At 43.2% G+C, this 19,775-nt stretch overlaps 2 protein-coding genes across 6 annotated transcripts in view; one reads left to right on the top strand and one right to left on the bottom strand.

Annotated features, from left to right (window-relative positions):
• Positions 1 to 19,775, bottom strand: part of CHURC1 (churchill domain containing 1) — a 44,676-nt gene that overhangs the window by 16,319 nt on the left and 8,582 nt on the right. The window contains 1 exon segment of one of the 5 annotated variants that reach the window (NM_001433595.1): positions 9,740 to 12,392. The exons of 2 other annotated variants lie outside the window; for them this stretch is intronic. In NM_001433595.1, coding sequence (NP_001420524.1) covers positions 12,300 to 12,392 — 93 coding nt within the window. In that variant the 3' untranslated portion in view covers positions 9,740 to 12,299. 5 annotated transcript variants of the gene reach the window in all.
• Positions 2,690 to 6,197, top strand: GPX2 (glutathione peroxidase 2). Its single transcript, NM_001166481.1, has 2 exons — positions 2,690 to 2,996; positions 5,509 to 6,197. Exons 1-2 carry the CDS (start codon positions 2,775 to 2,777, stop codon positions 5,857 to 5,859), a joined length of 573 nt encoding a protein of 190 aa, NP_001159953.1. The 5' UTR covers positions 2,690 to 2,774; the 3' UTR covers positions 5,860 to 6,197.

The following is a 19,775-nucleotide window of genomic DNA, read 5'->3' as shown; positions in this document are numbered from 1 at the left end:
AGGGGGACGGGGAGAGGCAGTGCCAGTAGAAGAGGCTCCAGAACCCTAAGGCAACAGCAGTAGGATGACAATGGAGGCAGCCAACTTCTTCCAGTTTGTACCATTCCTAATGCCACCTGTGGGGAGCCCCAAGCAAAGCCCCCATTGCTCTGCAGTGGGCTTACCCTGCAGAAATAAGATCGAGTAGAGTCATGGGAGGATGCTCAATGTCTATGTCTGAGGGAGTCTTTAAAGCCAAGAAGGTTCTCTGCCTGGGATGGAACAGGAACAGGTTCTTCCTGAAGACACGAGGAGGGATGAAGTAACCTTTCGGAAGTTCTTCCTAGCCCTGTGACTGGATACCTCAGGGGAGCAAGGCAGACTGGAATCTCGGGGGTCTGGGACTGTTGCATACTATACTTTGGGGAATGGAGTTGATGGAAGAGGCAGAGCATGTTTGGAGGTAAGGCTAGAACGAAGGGAGGAGTGAAACAAGGCAGGACAGTAGCCTAAGATCTCAACCTGCACTTTCCACTGTACAGTGCACTTGTAATACTTCATCTCCTCTAGCCTAACCATATCTGTGTGAGATAAGGAGGGTGATTATGCAAGTTCAATAGATAAGGAAATAGGTGCCTAACGGCCCCAAGTAACAGCAGAGTCATGGCTGGAAACCACTGAATTGGAATCTCGGAAGCCAAAGCTTTACCATCCCTATTTAGAAAACTGTATATGCAATTTTATTTTGCAGCCAGAGTTGAGAACCACCAACCTAGGCTTTCTGCCTACTAAGCCAGTGCAGTTTCCAGAACAACTACTGTCCCTGTGAAAAGCTGTGGGAACCACACACTTGTTAGTACATGTCCAAAGTTATAGCTTCTGGAAAGTGGACCAGTTTGAGGTAAAGTTGGAGACAGGTATTTTATTAAAGCCTCATCAATTTTATTCAATCTTGAAAGGTGACTACCTGGGTGACTCCAAGGGTCCTAGGTTGCACCTGGAGAGAAGGGATGGTTTGCACCTAAGAAAGAGGGAAGCCCACTCCTCAGCTCAGGAACTTCCATGGTCTCCTGGAGAGGGGTAGCCTCTCCCGCTGCCCACAGAGGCAGCCAATAGGAAGTCCAGAGAGCACCGGGGAAGCTCCAGCTATGCAGGTAAGTCTGGCAAGTTCATGGTACAGCTTAGCCCACTGTCAGGGCCAAGTTATTCTGACTCTGGCTTGGTAGAGTCACATTTATTGGCTGCTTCTAGGAACTCCATCCAGCCTCAGCAGGGGACACACTTCACACTGCATTTCCTGCCACCTCTTCTAGTGGCAAAAGATTCTATCCCCACTTAGGTGATGGAGGCTTGTTTTCAGAGAGCAGCCAGTTGAGACATATGGGATCCCATGTGCTATAAACAGCCATGGAACAGGCTGCAAAAGACAGAAAAGCTGGGCACTCCCTGGAGAGTAGTTCCTCCATCTTCTTAACAAATTAGATTATCAAGACCAGTTGCTCCCCAGCCTTGCTTATTTATTCTAGGAGACAGTTCCCAATGGACAGTACCTGTGAAAACACTCTCTAGTAAACATTTGCATTGCTATTGAAATTTCACCCTACAGTCCCAAAGCCAGGTAAAGCCTAATTGCCAGTTTTACTGATGGAGAAATCCAGGCATTTAAAAAAAAAAAGGGGATTTGTTGAGTTCGTGGGTGCTTGGAAGAATGAAGTGAAGCATGAGGTCTTTTTAGTTCTGTGGGCTTCCAGGGATGTGCTCCCATTGTAGCCCTTAGCAGGTCCCCAGATGTCCTGCGACACATTGCATGGCTCCTGTTGAAAACATCCCGAGTGGCCTCACTGGGTTTAGAACCATAGCAGCTTTGAGTCCCTGCACACTTCCTGCTGTGGGGAATGACCGGCACAACCCCCTCTGGAAAGTCTTTGGGACTGAGCCTTTGTCTGAGAGGAGGTAGGTGTGGGCCATCCCCTCTGAGCTTACCCACAGCTCTATGACTCCTCCTGACTGCACCCTTATGACGGTGTGGGGGCAGGTATGGGGTCTAGAGGAGGAGATGGTACAGTGCAGGGGCAAGGGCAGATGCGCTCTCCAGGACAAGTAACATCACTCACTTGAGGACTTTTCAAGAAAAACTTCATCCCTTCAGCCTGGTGCAAGCTGAGACACTGAAACCATTATTGCTAGAAAATCACACACTGTCCTCCTAATGGTTCCTTTGATTTTGTGCTTGTGGAAAGCAACAAAGAGAAAAATGAAAACAGTAATATGTGTATTTCAGTTGTAGACTGAGTCAAGGGACATGTGCCCCAATTCTCCCCCTCCGCTTTCAGATCTCAGCAGACCCGACCTCTCAATTGTACAGTGCAGAGCTTGGCACTCAGCAGGCACTCAATAAATGTCTGTGCCAAGTGAAAACAACTTGCTGAGGCAAGTAGGAGTCAATCCTGCATCTCTCCCTCCCTTTTTTCCTCCCTATTTGACCTTTGGGGCTCTGGTTTCCTGCAAGTAGTGAATTATTCACCTCTGTTCATAGCTATCAAATTGGCCCTTCCCAGGTTGCCAGGAGGGTGGGGCAGGGAGGTGGCTTTGTTCAGAGTCTGTAAATAGGAGCAGCAGCTTCCTTGTTCAAACAGCTTACAGGTGGGTGACCGTTTTTGCTAAGTCATCCTGGCGATGCTCAAAGCCTCATTGTGAGATCCTTCCTGTCCTTCCAGGCTCCTCCTTCCTTCCCACCCCTTTAATAGGCCCTCAGTGGGCTCACCCCACTCTGGCACTCACTCTGCACTTCCACCATGGCTTACATTGCTAAGTCCTTCTACGACCTTAGTGCTATCAGCCTGGATGGGGAGAAGATAGATTTCAATACATTCCGAGGCAGGGCGGTGCTGATTGAGAATGTGGCCTCGCTCTGAGGCACAACTACCCGGGACTTCACCCAGCTCAACGAGCTGCAGTGCCGCTTTCCCAGGCGCCTGGTGGTTCTCGGCTTCCCGTGCAACCAATTTGGACATCAGGTGAGGGATCCCTTGTATTGTACCCAAGGAATTGGGTCGCTGTAGCACTAGTAGGCTAAGGTCGGGAGTGGGAGAGTGACTGTGTGTTGGAGTGTCTGGAATCACAGGGTATGTTTTGTTAATCTAGGTCTTTAGGTAGATGTGAATACCAAGGAGAAGTATGCATGATTCTAACTGTGACTAAACACTGAGGGTGTGGGCTTTTATTGTTTATTGTCTTTCCGCTATACTCCATGACGGCTGGTACCAGGTCTGTTTTTCTCTCCCCTGTGTCCACAGTGCCTGGGGTATAGAAGGCGCTCATTAAATATTTGTTGAATCAATGAGTGGAAGAAATAGAAGATCAAGAATCAAACTAGGACTGAACTGACTCAGGAGACCTTAGTTCTAGCTAGACTTGGTTCTGCTGTTTAACGGCTCTGCGCCCCAGGAAGAGTCACTCAATTTTTCTGTTTGAGTGTCCTCATCTGTAAATTGGGGATAAAACTACTTATCTCATAGGATTATTGTGAGGTTCAGAGAATAAAATATACAAAAGCAACTTGAAAAATATAAAGTAATATGCAAATGCAAGCAACTTTATTATTTAGATTGAAGGATTTTGTTCATTTGTTTTAAATCAGCCAAGTGGAGAGTGAATCTGGGGGAAAGCTAAGGGTTTGCAACACGCATGTGTCTCTCCTGGGCATCACATGGACCTCTCTGTCTCTGACTGATGGGTCAGCTTGTTAAAGATCTTCAGCCCACACATCTCAAGTTATCTTTTAGGGATTCTTCTGTTTTCACTTATTATTTTAATAGCACAAGCAGGCAGAATGTCCTCAAGTGAACCCTCTAATTATAATCCCCTTAGTTCACTTCACAGTGGCATGAAGGCAAGGAAGAGATTAGCAGAGATATAAGCAGGAAGGCTGAAGTGGCATTAGCTGTGACAGACCTGAGCCCAAACCTTATTGCTCTCACTGTTCCCTCCCTGTCTCAGTCTGTTTCTTGGCTTGGTCAGGGCAGGAGAGAGAGAAAGAGGGAAACTTCTTTAGCGGTATCTTTCTGGCCCTGGCAGTCTTACACCATCATTTCAGGTTAGCTAGTTGCTGGAGGGAAACCATAACCTGCCAGTGGCCAGCCAGCCATTTGCATTAAGAGATAAGTCTAAAGGGCACATACATATGGTGATGGATAAAAACTAGACTATTGGTGGTGAGCACGATAAATTCTACACAGAAGCTGATAAGTAATAATGTCTACCTGAAATTACACAATGTTATAAACCAATTTGACCTCATTAAAAAAAAAAAGGAGACAGATAAGAAGTCTAACAGAGGTCAACTCTGGGCTCAAGATGTCATCATGGCCTGGAACTGACTATACTAATTGGTTCTAGTAGATCAGAGGCAGAAACTTTCTCCCGGAGGCAGATATCTGACTCTTAGACTAGGGGGAAGAAATGGAAAATAGGGTTTCCACGGGCCTTTTAGGGTTGTCAGGGTAGGGAATGCCAAGTGAGGATAGGACAAGGGTGGCAGCGGGAAGGGAAAGATAGGTAACGGGTTCAGAACTAAAGCTTTCACAGCTGAGTAGAGTGAATGAGTATGCGGAGCCAGAGTCTTGGGATAGCAGTCCAGAAGTGAAAGGAATGATAATTACACATTCACAACCTTCAGCCTTCAAGCACTTATTTCCTTAACTTCCCCTTCCCCTGGCCTATTGCAGAACCCTAACCCCTCTACCCTATTTTATTCATTTCTGTTGGTCACTTAATGATTCCATTTAGAGTACATTCAGTGATATCTCTAACTTATTTTGCCTTTCTGGCATCTGAAAACCAGACTTCCTTGGATGGGGTCTTCCTTCATCAAAGCTTCCTTCTACCTGCGCTTCAAATCTAGGACGAGGCAAGATGAAAGCAAGAAGCTATAAATCCCATTCCTCTAGGCCTCAATTTCACCCTTAGTTTGAAGAACTGAGTAGGGCAGAGGCAAAGCTACACTCAATACTTACATGTAATTAGAAGCAACAGAGGCAAAACCAGGGCAGAGAGAAAAGGAAGGTGGTGGCAGGGGGTGTGAGTATGTGTGTGTTTAGGTGTGTAGGGAAGTAGAAGGAGGGTTCTAGGCAGTATGACCTGAGTCTCGTTAGCCCTTCTTTCTAGTGCCCCCAGTCAACGTTCCTTGAAGCTTCAGACAGATGCCCTAAGACTCGCTCAGGGTGGACTGGAGAGGGAAGCATCACCCCAAAAGTGCGAAATCTTTCAGTATAAGAACCGCCAAGCTAGGAATGGCAAGAACTTTCTGAAACGGCCTAGCAAACCATCAAACAATAGCCATGAGAGGGAAAACTCCAAGGCAAGAGTAAGACAATGCAAAGGAAAAAAGAGAAAGAAGAGAGGAAAAAAAAGTTACATAGAAAAGAATGATCCTAGGAAGGGAGTATAGGAGGGTGAGAAATTTGCATGTTGTGGACCTCTCATTGCCTCCTTCCCTTTTCCATGCTCTTTGTCTTTTTCCTCCCCCAGGAGAACTGTCAGAATGAGGAGATCCTGAACAGTCTCAAGTATGTCCGCCCTGGGGGTGGATTCCAGCCCACCTTTACCCTTGTCCAAAAGTGTGAAGTGAATGGTCAGAACCAGCATCCTGTCTTCGCCTACCTGAAGGACAAGCTCCCCTACCCTTATGATGACCCACTTTCCCTTATGACCGATCCCAAGTTCATCATTTGGAGCCCGGTGTGCCGCTCAGATGTGTCCTGGAACTTTGAGAAGTTCCTTATTGGGCCAGAGGGGGAGCCCTTCCGACGCTACAGCCGCACCTTCCCCACCATCAACATTGAGCCTGACATCAAGCGCCTCCTCAAAGTTGCCATATAGGCACAAGCTGCTCAGCACACAGATCTACTCCATCCATCCCTTGAGCATCTTTCCTTAGGATTTGGTGTGCCCTCAGGAGACACGGCTGACCTAAGCTGTCCCTTGGAATCAGTCTCCTTCATTGAAGAGCCTTGCCTCTCCAGTCTGCCTGTTTCCTTTCCATCCCCAAACCTTCAGGTTGGTGATTCAACTCCAGGCTCCAAGACTTCGGTAGGCTCTGGGCCTTCACAGAATGATGGCACCTTCCTAAACCTGTATGGACGGTGTCTGAAAAGCGTGAAGGGCCCCGAGTCAGCCTACCAGATGGGTCCAATAAAGGGCAGGTGTGGAAATGGCCAGGCTCTCTGTGTCTTCTTCTTTGACAGCCCATAGAGGGATGCTACAAAACTGCAGGTGGGACAATGGAGAAGGGAGCACACAAAGAGGGAGGCTCTGACCAAGGGGACACCCTAATTACTGTCTAGAAAGCAGGCCCTGGTCAAGGTAGCAGTGGCAGTGGCAGTTAGAGTTGTAGGAAACGGGAACTGTATTATTACTTTATGGCTCTTCTCCAGAACCGGGGAGAGGAGGTGCTAAGGAGCAGTAAAGAGGACTGACAGTAGGCCCTTTGGTTGAGAGTACTGAGAGGGTAGTTAGAGGATTCCAATCAAGAAGACGTCACTACCACTGTGGACACTGGGCCAACTAATTATTACCTGCACCTCAAGAAATTCCTGGGTTGAGAATTCTGGGAGGTTGGTTAGATGATTCTAATCAGGAAGTGGGCACTGCGCCAACAAAACATTATCTGCACCCTGAGAAATTCCCGGGAAGACAATCTTGTCAGCTTTCTCTAAGAGCAAGGGCGTGGAGGGTGCAGATGCTGGGAACACAAACAGCACTTTGTCCGTTTCCTCATCACCTCGCTGAAGAATGTTTGTTTTTGATCCTTTGTTAGACTAACTCTCCTTCCTTCTTAAAGTTCACATTACAAGCTTGTCTTTCTCAAACTCACATATTCACAAACTTAGGCACAAGACAAACAAGTTTAGGCATGAATGGTTTGTTTCCTTTCTTCTTCCATAAGGGTGGGAACGCAAGAGGGCCTCCCTTCAGATAAACTGTTCACAACCTGCCATCGTGATAGTTGTTCTCTGTGAGAACAGAATTCTGCCGAATGGCTTTGTAAGGATGGTGCCCCAGATTCTCTGTTTGTACAGGCATACTCAAAAAGCACCACCACCACCAAGGCTAGGTTCTATCATGTTCTGGAAAAGATACCTGCTGAAAAGCCACTGTTCTGTCACTTTGCCCCACAAACCTCTTCCTGGAAACTTTTTATCTTTCCTTCTTTGACCACTAGATGGAATATTGTACTTCTCTTCATTGAAGCCCTGAAGGGGCAGTTCTCCAAACTGGACACACTGCTTGAGAAGCTGAATGCTGAAGGGGAAATGCTTTTCCTCTGTTGTTCACATAACTATTTTCTAAGCAGATGTATCATCTGAGAACTAAGAGTGGAACAAAGGTTAAGGATCTCCACTGTCTGACCTTCAACTAAAGTCATCCATGGTGCTTTATTTCAAAAGGGTAACCTGAGTGTTATAGTGGGAATCCCCTGGCATCCTTCTGCACGGCCTTCTGCTAAATTCAGGCCGCCCTTAACTTGACTGATGAAAACTCAAGCCTTTCAAGATTCCCGCTCTTAATGTCAACAGTTGGGGTATGGGTTTTGGGGGCAGGATCCAGCACTGATTTTAGAGAAGTAACTGCAAAGACAAAATGCTTCCCCGAAGAAATGGAATTCAGAATTCATCTTGGATGCTAGTATGATTTATTCATCTTGATAGTGCTATTGCCTATTGTTAGGTCCAATAGCAGTCAGCTATCCTGGATGCTGGCGTTCTGCCACATGCAATCTAGAGCCTGATACGCCACTACAATGTGTTGCGTCTTTCCCATAAGGTTCTAGTTGAAAGAATTATTTAGACATTCCCAAAGGAGTGGGAATTACAGCATAAGTGATTTTGCAGAGAGAGACAGGAAGGGCCATAATGCTAGGAAGAGGGCTCCTCACTTGCAAGGGGAAATGCTATTTGCTTCAGAAGGGACCTGACCAGTTTGGCTCCGGAAGGCAGAGAGAAGGCAAAACTGGGGGAACTTGTTTTACAAGGACATTTCGTTTTACTAAATCTTTAGTTGTGCTGTTGTTAGAAAGAAGAGAAATGAGAAATTATTTCCTTTCTTTTATTCCTCAGCTTGTTTGTTCCCCTTTTCATCCTCAGAAGTATCAGCTTATGGTCATAAACAGGCACAGCAAAGCTTAATATATCAGTACTTTCCTAGATCAACAAAATCTTTTAATCCAATTTCCCTACGGGCATTCAGGAAGCAGGGAGAAGTCTTATAAACAAGCTTTCCCAGAAGAGCTGAGATAATGCTATTCAATTTAGAGGAGAGACAACCACTTCTCTGAGGGATCCTACAAAAAAATACAGCCTGGAATAAGTGACTTTAGGGGGCCAAGATACGCAGAATGAAATTGATCATGATTTCCATGACTATTTCCCACAGCTGTTATCTCCTTAGTTAAGAAACACTGAGCCAAACTCTAATTGGTGATTTCAAACCTGATGATTTCTTATAATCACCATCACAACCATCATCCAGACCACCATATACTAGACTCACACACTGCGCTGAGTACTTTAATATATAATTAGGTTACTTAATCTTCATACCGACCCGTGAGAAATTTTTCTATTTAAAGAGAAGGTAACTGAGCAAGACACCTGCCCAGGACAAAGGGCTATGAGTAGCAGAGTTGAAAGCTAAACCCAGGTCAGTTTGACTCCAAAGCCTCTACTATTAGCCACAACAGCACTTCCTTCTATCTCAGAGTTCCTGCATTAAGACCGTGGACGGCTGCCCGTACACAGCACTGCACAACCTAAAAACAATTTCACGTTGCATCCTTTGATTTAAAAATTCTGAGGGGGCATGATTATTTCTATTTTTCCATTGAAGAACCTGAGGTACAGACAGAATAAGAGACTTGCCTAATAGTCCACCATGAGCAGGTGGCAAAGCTAATTTTAGGCCCAGGTCTCTTGATTTCCTTTCTACCCAATCATAGTGTATCTCACAATAGAGACTTGTACTACAGTCAAGAAACATACATTTTAAAACTGAGAGTCTCAAATTCTGTCAAGTAACTTAGCCTTAATCTCAAAACACAAGAATGAAACTGAAAGGATTCTTTTTTTTTTTTTGAGGAAGATTAGCCCTGAGCTAACTGCTGCCAATCCTCCTCTTTTTGCTGAGGAAGACTGGCCCTGAGCTAACATCTGTGCCCATCTTCTTCTACTTTATATGTGGGACGCCTACCACAGCATGGTGTGCCAAGCGGTGCCATGTCTGCACCCGGGATCCAAACCGGAGAACCCCGGGCCGCCGAGAAGCGGAACATGCGAACTTAACCGCTGTGCCACTGGGCTGGCCCCATGAAAGGATTCTTGATACACTGAGATAAAGAACAGTGAACATATACACTTAGTGATGACTTACAAGGAACAAAGCATATCTGGTTGTGCCCAGACTACATCATATGCCAATTAATTAGTATCAGGAGAACCCAAGACCATTTGAGAAAGACAGAGCTAGCGAAAACAACACAACAACAAACATGCTGAGCTTTGAACTCCAAAAGCCTCACTAGGCAAAGCCCAGATCTGTAAGTCATGGAGCAAGCAAAGAAAGAATGAGGTGTTGGAACAAGCCCATATTCTCAGTAACACCTACAGGTGATTTCTTTTCCTTCTTGAATCTCAGGAAGGGAAGAAGACAAATGCTTTTGCTTGGCTCCCCTTTATTTGAACAGAGAAATACAGATTCAGTAGAACTGGGTTGAAGAGATCTTTATTCTATTAGATCCACAGAAGAATTCCAGAAGATGATGAAGAAAGTATCATAAAACACTGCCCAACGTTGGTTTAATAATAATGAAATATATGGATAGGATCTTGTGTTTTAAATTTTTGTAGCATATAGTCCAAAACATAGAGAAAATTATACATTCTGCAGTAGATGAGGATATCAGACAAGGCATATAAAATCATACTCTTGAGCTCCAAATGACTAAGTTGGAAGCATTAGCAAACTCCAAGAAGAGACGATTCGGAGGCTATAATGGGCTTAGTGCTGCTATTTAAAGTAATGAAGCATTTTCTCTGCTCTCTGGATTCATTTCACCAAACGATTTCCTCAGCAGGTCAGATATAGATTTGCAAAAGTGGAAAACATTGTCCAGGAATAAAACCACTGATCTCTGAGGAGCAGCTGACTTAACTTTTCCAGATAACAAGTCTCGGTCTGACACGCCTGGATTCCTCAGAGTGCCGTCGCTGCTCTTCTCAACGGCATCCTAACCTCGCCAGACCCTTAAGCTTCATGTGTACTGGACACTGTTGTTGAGAGGGAGTTGCTGTACTAGCTGTGGGACCTTGAGTAAGTTACTTAACTTCTCTGTGCCTTTGTTTCCTTAGCTCTAAAGCTGGGATAACAATAGTACCTACCTAATGGGTCATTAGTGAGGATTAAGTAAGTGCTTAAAAAGCCTTGGCACACACAGTAAGTACTTAATAAACCTCAGCTATCATTATTCTTGTTATACAACCAAGCTTTCCCATGATATCAATAACGAACACTTTGCTCACTTTTTTTTCTTATAAGCAAAGCCTTCATTCAGAATGTCCAAGTTTCTTAGATATGAATAGGAAACATTTTGTTTCTAATGCCTGACCCTTTAAGTTTTGGTCTCAGAATGAGAAAAACTAACTGAAACCAGCTTATTGTATCTAGTACTTTACATGCTTCCAAAGCATTTACATTCATTATTGATGTGGACCTTCTAACGATACTGTGAAGGAAGTATAATATGAACTTTTACTAGCCCAGTTTTATAGAAAGGGGACAATAAAGTCCAGAGCAACACTTTGCTTAATGGTTATACTGCTACCAAATGGCACAGAGGCCTAACTGCCAGGGTTCACAACACCAAGCCAGTGTGCTTTCCACTATGCAAGGTAAGATATTCCAGATCTCTTTGGAGCAGCTGAAACCGTTGTCCTTATTTATATGAACTAAAGTCCACACTTCATTCAGATCTCCCTAGTTTTTACCAGACATCCTTTTCCCGGTACAGGCTCCCCCTCAGGACACCACATTACATTACAGTCATGTCTCCTTAGGCTCTTTTTGGCTGTAGGAGCTTCTCAGGCTTGTCTTGGATGACCTTGACAGTTCTGAGGAGAACTGCTCAGGCATTTTCCTCAGTTGGGATTTGTGTGATGTTTTTCTCATCATTAGACCGGGGTATGGGTTTTTGGGGAGGAGGACCACAAAGATCAAGTGCCCTCTCACCGCATCCTACCAAGCGTACATGCTATCAAGGTGGCTTATCATCAATAACGTTAATCTTGATCACGTGGCGAGTGTTCGCCAGGTTTCTCCACTGTAAAGTTACTTTTCCTCCTTTCCATACTATACTCTTTGGAAGGAAGTCACTATGCATGACCCACACTTAATGAATGCAGAGTACCTACAAATATTATTTGAAATTCTCTTGCATGCAAGATTTGTCTATTCTCTCCAATTTATGTATTCATTTATTCAATCATTTTTTATATCAGTATGGACTCATGGATATTTATTTTATAGTTGGGGTTACAATCCAATGGTACTTTATTTTGTTCTTCAAATTGTTCCAGCTTTGATCACTGGGAGCTCCTTCGGTCGGCTCTTCTGTTCCTTTGATGTATTCCCAATCATTGTGATTTTCCTTTTGAGCACTTCCTTTTTTTTGTGAAGCAATATACTCCAAGCTTATCTTGTTTATTTACTGCCCCAGTCCTAGAATCAGTCATTTCTCCAGTGAGCCCTGGTTCCTTTTATTGGAACCAAGATCTGGCCAGCAGGTGCGCTCCCATTCTAGTTATTTTTTAGCCACATAACTGCTCACAAAGACACTTCATTCTGGCTGCACTAATGTGAACTGGGAACTTTAGCAGAAGAGCTCAGCTCTAGAGAACAGCAATCCCCTAAAATACTTTTTCTGTCAAAGAATAGGTAAGTTTAAGCAAGAAAAAAATGCAGGGGCTGGCCCTCAGCCGACTGGTTGGGTTTGTGCACTCCACTTTGGCAGCCCAGGGTTTCACCAGTTCAGATCCTGGGCGCAGACATGGCACCGCTCATCAGGCCATGCTGGGGCGGGGTCCTACATCATGCCACAGCTAGAAGGACCCACAACTAAAAATATAGAGACTTTGGGGAGAAAAAGGAAAAATAAAATCTTTAAAAAAAAAAGCAAATAATTTCCATTATAAACTAAGTAAGACAAACCATCAGGCTTGCTGTATTGTAAGCCAACACAACATAGCTACAACAGAATTGCAGAAAGATCCTTAGAATAACAGAGTCATTTGTCGGGGGTCATCAGGGAGAATACTGATAGTATCTTCGGCTTTGCCACATAACAGACACAGCATGGTATACTCCTAGAACAAGACAAAGTGCATAATTATCTTGAGGAACAGGGAAGAAGATACTGCATAACTTACTCTGGTAAAGTTGTTCTCTACAAATTGTCATGGATATTCTTTCTGTACAATAGATCAATTTCTTCAACACCTATCAGTAATGTCTTAGGTTTATTCTGTGTATCCCAGAGCTTTTTGTTTATATAAATTTACCACATGCTGATGCTCTGTTTACTATGTATACAAGAACGTCATCTTGGAAATGACTTGCAATTTCTTGGACTTAAAAAACAGACATATTAGGGCCAGCCTGGTGACAGAGTGGTTAAGTTTGCTCGCTCTGCTTTGGTGGCCGGCCCAGGGTTTGCGGGTTCACATCCTGGGCATGGACCTACACACCGCTCATCAAGCCATGCTGTGGTGGCATCCCACATAGAAAAGAGAGGAAGACTGGCACAGATGTTAGCTCAGGGTGAATCTTGCTCACCAAAAAAAGAAAAAAAAGCCACCACACATATTGGGCTTAGTGCTGCTATCTAAAGTAATGAGGCAATTTGAGCACAGTCCCTAAGGACAAATTCCTGTTCTCAGAGTTGTTCCTTTCTAGGATATTTTACACTAATATGCAATAGAAATGATTTTAAAAACAACAAAAAAGGGAGAAAATTCTCAAATCAAAAAAGTTACTTTTATCTACTCCAGGGAAAAAAAACAATTGTGTTAAACCCACTAGTATGTCATGCCTCATATTTAGATAGCTAGTTGTCTGGAATTGGATTTATTTAAGAAGTTTTATATTCCTTGGGCTTAAATGTCCAGACTGGTGACATAAGGGATTTTGTTTTAGGTAAAAATCCTTAGGGCAAAGTCCTATTCTTATAGCTGTCCCTTTCTAGAATATTTAATATGGTCATAAACTACACAAATATATTTCTTTTAAAACTTTTGCTTAAAAACCTTTTATCTTCTTTAGAAAACAACATCCGTGTGAAATCTATTAGTACTTCCACACCTGACATTGAGAGTGCTGCTGTCTGGAACTTGATCACTTGAGGCAGTTTGTGTTTCATGGGCCTGGACAGTCACTGCAGAGAGGGTCTCAGAGAACAATGACTTTCCATTTCCAACAGTGAGTTCGGCAGGGAGTTTAGTGGCAGTGGAAAGATTGCTTCAAAAATTAAGACCACACTTAATTTTAAATTCTACTCTACACACACAGTAGGAATAAACAGAGGCTAGAGCTCAGTAAACAAATACACGTCTCATGAATTAAAAATGAAATAAAACTCCATTCTCTCCAAGGTCTTTTACTGCTCTCAAATACTTCTGCTTTCATTCACCAGACTTACTAGTAGGATGTCAAACCTCTCACTGGAAATGCAGAAGAAAAAAGTAATAAAGCCAAAATAGGAAAATGTGTGAAGCTAGACAAATAACTGAGTTTTCAACCAATCTATCCATTGACAAGTTTTTATTAAGTGCTCAAACTCTCTGCAACGTGCTAGGTGACTGGCAGACATGAGAGAGGGCAAGGGCAAGGTCTGACCTTGCAAAACTTATGCTCTAACTCGGGAGAAAGAAAAAATCTAAAACATAGTATAATCTGGAAAGGTTACAAATTATAAAGATTATAAATCTTACTGATTATTAAATCAGTAAGACTGATTACACCTCTAATCTTCAATTTATAGGCAGTCTGGAATCCAGATTTCACTGTAGGTCAATTGTTTGGAATTCAAAAGCAGTTTCCCACAGAAGTAATGTTGCATAGGGCAGTTAGATTCCCAGGGAAATCCAGGGGGTCTTTTAAACTTACATTGAACAAGTGCTATAGAATCTAACCATATATAGCAGTGCTTCTGTGGGAAAATATGTCTAGAATTCTAACTGGGGATGCCAGGAACACATCTCCCAGTGCTGCCAGGAATATGGGGGACTTAAGACACCTTTTGCCAAAACCAGTCAAGTTGGGAGAATAAAAATCCCCCCCAGTCCCTCATGGAGACCCCGAAGGGCTCCACCTGTGCGAAGCCTACCAAGAAGCCTAAAGAGAGAGATTAGTGGGAAGGACGGAGGGGCAGGTCACCTACGGGTCAGACCAGATCCTTTGTTTCATTCTGAGCGCCCCTTGGCCCTTTTCCTTTATTTCTACCTGCTAATCCTGACCCAAGTCCTCTCCTTCCCTGGTCCACAGAGGAACAAAGCAGTCTGAGGCACACACAGAGTCCTTTTTTTTTTTTTTCTTTTTTTTTATTTTATTAATGTTATGATAGATTACAACCTTGTGAGATTTCAGTTGTACATTTTTGTTAGTCATGTTGTGGGTACACCACTTCCCCCTCCGTACCCTCCCCCCACCCCCCCTTTTCCCTGGTAACCACCGATCAGATCTCCTTATCAATATGCTAATTTCCACCTATGAGTGGAGTCATATAGAGTTCGTCTTTCTCTGACTGACTTATTTCGCTTAACATAATGCCCTCGAGGTCCATCCACATTGTTGTGAATGGGCCAATTTCGTCTTTTTTTATGGCTGAGTAGTATTCCATTGACACACAGAGTCCTTTTAATGGCTTTTAGGGAGATACAAAAACTAAAGGATCCCTGCAATAATTTGTAATGTATTTTCCATTTAAACTCTGTACTTGTCTCTACTTTCCCCTCTACTCCTGTCATCAGAAAACCTTATTTTGTTTAACAATGGTATTGTGTTTGTTTTACAAACAGAATCCTTATCTTTTAGAGATACCTACTCAAATATTTATAGACATAGTGATATGTTTGGGTTTTGCTTCAAAATAATCCTGTGGGAAACGTGGGAATGGTAAGGTACAAATAAAGCAAATTGAAGCTGGGTAGTGGAGGTTAATACACTATTCTGCCTACTTCTGATTATATTTAAATTTCCCCTGAGACATTTAAAATAAACCAAACCACTATGGACAACTAATCTTTGACAAAGGAGCTGAGGGCCTACAATGGAGGAAAGAAAGTCTCTTCAACAAATGGTGCTGGGAAAACTGGACAGCCACATGTAAAAGAATGAAAATCAACCATTCTTTTTCACCATTTACTAAAATAAACTCAAAATGGATCAAAGACCTAAAGATTAGGCCTGAAACAATAAGTCTTCTAGAAGAGACTATCGGCAGAACACTCTTTGACATCAGCTTCAAAAGAATCTTTTCGGACACCATAACCCCTCACATGAGGGAAACAATAGAAAGAATAAACAATTGGGACTTCATCAGACTAAAGAGCTCCTTCAAGGCAAGGGAAAACAGGATTGAAACAAAAAAACAGTCCACTAAGTGGGAAAAAATATTCACAAGTTATTTATCTGACAAAGGGTTAATCTCCATAATATACAAAGAACTCACACAACTCAACAATAAAAAATCAAACAACCCAATTACAAAATGGGCAGGGGACATGAACAGACATTTCTCCAAAGAAGATATACGGATGGCCAATAGACACATGAAAAGATGCTCATCATCACTAATCATCAGGGAAATGCAAATCAAAACTACACTAAGATATCACCTTACACCTGTTAGAATGGCAAAAATATCCAAAACCAAGAGTGACAAATGTTGGAGAGGCTGTGGAGAAAAGGGAACCCTCATACACTGTTGGTGGGAATGCAAACTGGTGCAGCCACTATGGAAAACAGTATGCAGATTCCTCAAAAAGTTAAGAATAGAAATACCTTATGACCCAGCCATCCCACTACTGGGTATCTATCCTAAGAACCTGAAATCAGCAATTCCAAAAGTTTCATGCACCCCTATGTTCATTGCAGCATTATTCACAATAGCCAAGTCATGGAACCAACCTAAGTGCCCAGCAACTGATAATTGGATAAAGAAGATGTGGTATATATATACAATGGAATACTACTCAGCCATAAAAAAGGACAAAGTCGTCCCATTCACAACAACATGGATAGACCTTGAGGGTGTTACGTTGAGTGAAATAAGCCAGATAGAGAAAGACGAACTCTGTATGACTCCACTCATAGGTGGTAGTTGACATATGGACACAGAGAACTGATTGGTGGTTGCCAGGGGAAAGGGGGGTGAGGGGAGGGCACTAGGGGTGAAGTGGTGTACCTACAACATGACTAATAATGATGTACAACTGTAATTTCACAAGGATGTTAACTTTCATAACCTTAATGAAAAAAAAAATGGGCAGGGGACATGAACAGACATTTCTCCAAAGAAGATATACGGATGGCCAATAGACACATGAAAAGATGCCCATCATCACTAATCATCAGGGAAATGCAAATCAAAACTACACTAAGATATCACCTTACACCTGTTAGAATGGCAAAAATAACCAAAACAAAAAGTGACAAATGTTGGAGAGGTTGTGGAGAAAAAGGAATCCTCATACACTGTTGGTGGGAATGCAAACTAGTGCAGCCACTATGGAAAACAGTATGGAGATTTCTCAAAAAATTAAAAATAGAAATACCTTATGACCCAGCCATCCCACTACTGGGTATCTATTCCAAAGAACTTGAAATCAGCAATTCCAAAAGTCCCATGCATCCCTATGTTCATCGCAGCATTATTCACAATAGCCAAGATGTGGAAGCAACCTAGGTGCCCATCAAGTGATGATTGGATAAAGAAGATATGGTGTATATATATACAATGGAATACTACTCAGCCATAAAAAAGGATAAAATCATCCCATTCACAACAACATGGATGGACCTTGAGGGTATTATGTTAAGTGAAATAAGCCAGATAGAGAAAGACGAACTCTGTATGACTCCACTCATAGGTGGAAGTTAAACTTAGAGACACAAAGAACTGATTGGTGGTTACCAGGGGAAAGGGCGGGGTGGGAGAGGGCACAAAGGGTGAAGTGGTGCACCTACAACATGCCTAACAATAATGTACAACTGAAATTTCACAAGGTTGTAAACTATCATAATCTTAATAAAAAGTTAAAAAAAATAAAAAATAAAATAAACCAAACCAAACCAAAACATTACCAATGGTGGGTACCCGACCTTGAACTTAACTATTGCAGGAATAAGATGGGGGCTGGAGTTGGGCGGGGATGAGGAAGTAAGCCATAGCAGCTGAGAACTGAAGAGTTCCTGTGGTCATCATGCTGAGACGGAAGTTCCCAAGTGGCTATTCACAGGAGTCAGGGCCTGCTATAGGTACAAGAAGAGTGCAGAAAAGGGACAAAGCAGTGTGGGCAGGACTCTCGAGAGCAAAAAGGAAATAGAATTTAAGGTCAGCTTGAAAGAGGTAAGATTTAGTTGGCTTGAGGGACAAGTAAAGAGAAACGAGAATTTAAGTCAAGGAAAAGGCATGAATAAGGACGGTGATATGGAAAAGAGCAAGCATATTGTACATGGAGTAGCAGAGGAGCGACAGGATGCTGTGTTTAAGGGAGACTGATCTGAGGGCAGTGTGAGAACTACAGTGTGGAGGCTGCTGCAGTAATTTAGGTTTGAGTGGGTCTGGTCCTTGACAGGAGGTGTGGCAGTGGAGCCAAAAAACAAGAGAAACAAAGGAAAAAAGGAGGGCAGGAAGGGTGTTAGGGTTAGAGAACGAGATCTGGAAGATATCTGATAGGTTTCAACTGAGACTGACTGTGTGTGCCCACTATTTGAGGAGTACAGAGAAGGTTCCAGACCAGAGACCAAAGCCCAGGGGAAAATGAGTTAGGGCAAAGCAGGAAAGGAAGCCAGAGAAGAAGCAGAGCAGTGGTCAAAATGATTTAAGAAGAAAGAAAAAAGTCTAGCACTATGGACCACCAGGGAAGAGATGCTTCGAAGACAACAATGGTTAACAAAACCAGATCCAGGAGAGATGTCAAAAGAGGTAAGAACTGAGGCGAGGTCACAGAACTTGGCTACATTACAGGAAACCTACAGGAGAATACTTTCAGTAAAGTGAACATGAAAACCAGATTGTCGGTGGTTAAGAGGAGCACAGGGAAATAGGGGAAAGAGAGAAAGACCTACTCAGGTCAAGAAGCAAGAGGAAGGCCAGAGATGATAAGAGGGTGAACCAAAGAGGTGGCTGAGTGAAATGGAAGGATTTTAATTTATTTTTAACAAATGAAGAACTAAGTATATTTAATGTAAACACTGTTTTAAATCCCATGGAGAACAAGAGGATGCTAGAAAGAGAGAAGATAACATGAGATTCCTGAGGAAATGCAGTAGAAGTAGCCTTAGAGAGGAGGAAATAAAAATCTTCCTTGATAACAGGAGGGAAGGAAGAAAGTCTAAAGTCAATGCTGTGTCTGGTGTACACGAGGAGAGTAGTGGGAAATAAGAGAGAGGGAAGCTGGGCAGCCCAGTGAAAACCTTGGGATGGGGAGTTTGGATATCATACTACAGCTAAAGGTGAGCTATGGAAAGGCTAATCAGGTAGTCTGAAAGCATCATTTGAAAAAAATAATAGTCTGATGTCAGAATATAGAATATGTTCGGGTAGGGGGAAGCAGATGTTGGGAGAGGGAAGAGTGGAGATAGAGAGTCCAGTTTAAGAGTTTTTTCCAAGAGAATTTCACACCGTCCAGGCATTGTGACTATAAACCATCTTCCTTTTTCTTCTTTCCACCCTAGAGTAATTTCTAGGGGAGCTCTGAAAATATGTGTGTTCAGCTATAACGGAACATCAGCTAGACTTTGGTCTCATGGCAGTGACATATAATGGCTCAATTAGGGCATAAAGAGGCAATCTCAATATCCATTTAGAGACTCATAAAGCTCACAGGAGCTACAGGAAAACAGCTATAAGCACTTCTTTTCTCTCATAAAAGGATAGAACTGCTCCTTTAAGCCCATGAGATGCTCATTCTCCTATTTGGCCACCATTCACTGAAATCTTGATTCTGCCTTAAGTTACATATATCATATAAATATTTTTGTCTTTTATTTATTTATTTATTTTGAGGAAGACTAGCCCTGAACTAACAGCTGCCGCCAATCCTCCTCTTTTTGCTGAGGAAGACTGGCCCTGAGCTAACATCCGTGCCCATCTTCCTCTACTTTGTATGTGGGACGCCTACTACAGCATGGCTTGCCAAGAAGTGCCATGTCTGCACCCAGGATCAGAACCACAAACCCTGGGCCGCCGAAGTGGAACGTGCGAACTTAACCGCTGTGCCACTGGGCAGGCCCCTTTCCTCTTTTTTTTAAAGATTGGCACCTGAGCTAACAACTGTTGCCAATTTTTTTTTTCTTCTCCCCTGCAAAGCTCCCTGGTACATAGTTGTATATTCTAGTTGTGAGTGCCTTTGGCTGTGTTATGTGGGACGCTGCCTCAGCATGGCTTGATGAGCAGTGTCACGTCTGCACCCGGGATCTGAACTGGCGAAACCCTGGGCTGCTGAAGCGGAGTACACGAACTTAAC

Source organism: Equus caballus, chromosome 24 (assembly GCF_041296265.1).
Source record: "Equus caballus isolate H_3958 breed thoroughbred chromosome 24, TB-T2T, whole genome shotgun sequence".
Classification (NCBI taxonomy): Eukaryota; Metazoa; Chordata; class Mammalia; order Perissodactyla; family Equidae; genus Equus; species Equus caballus.
This window is presented reverse-complemented; position numbering and strand designations above follow the sequence as displayed.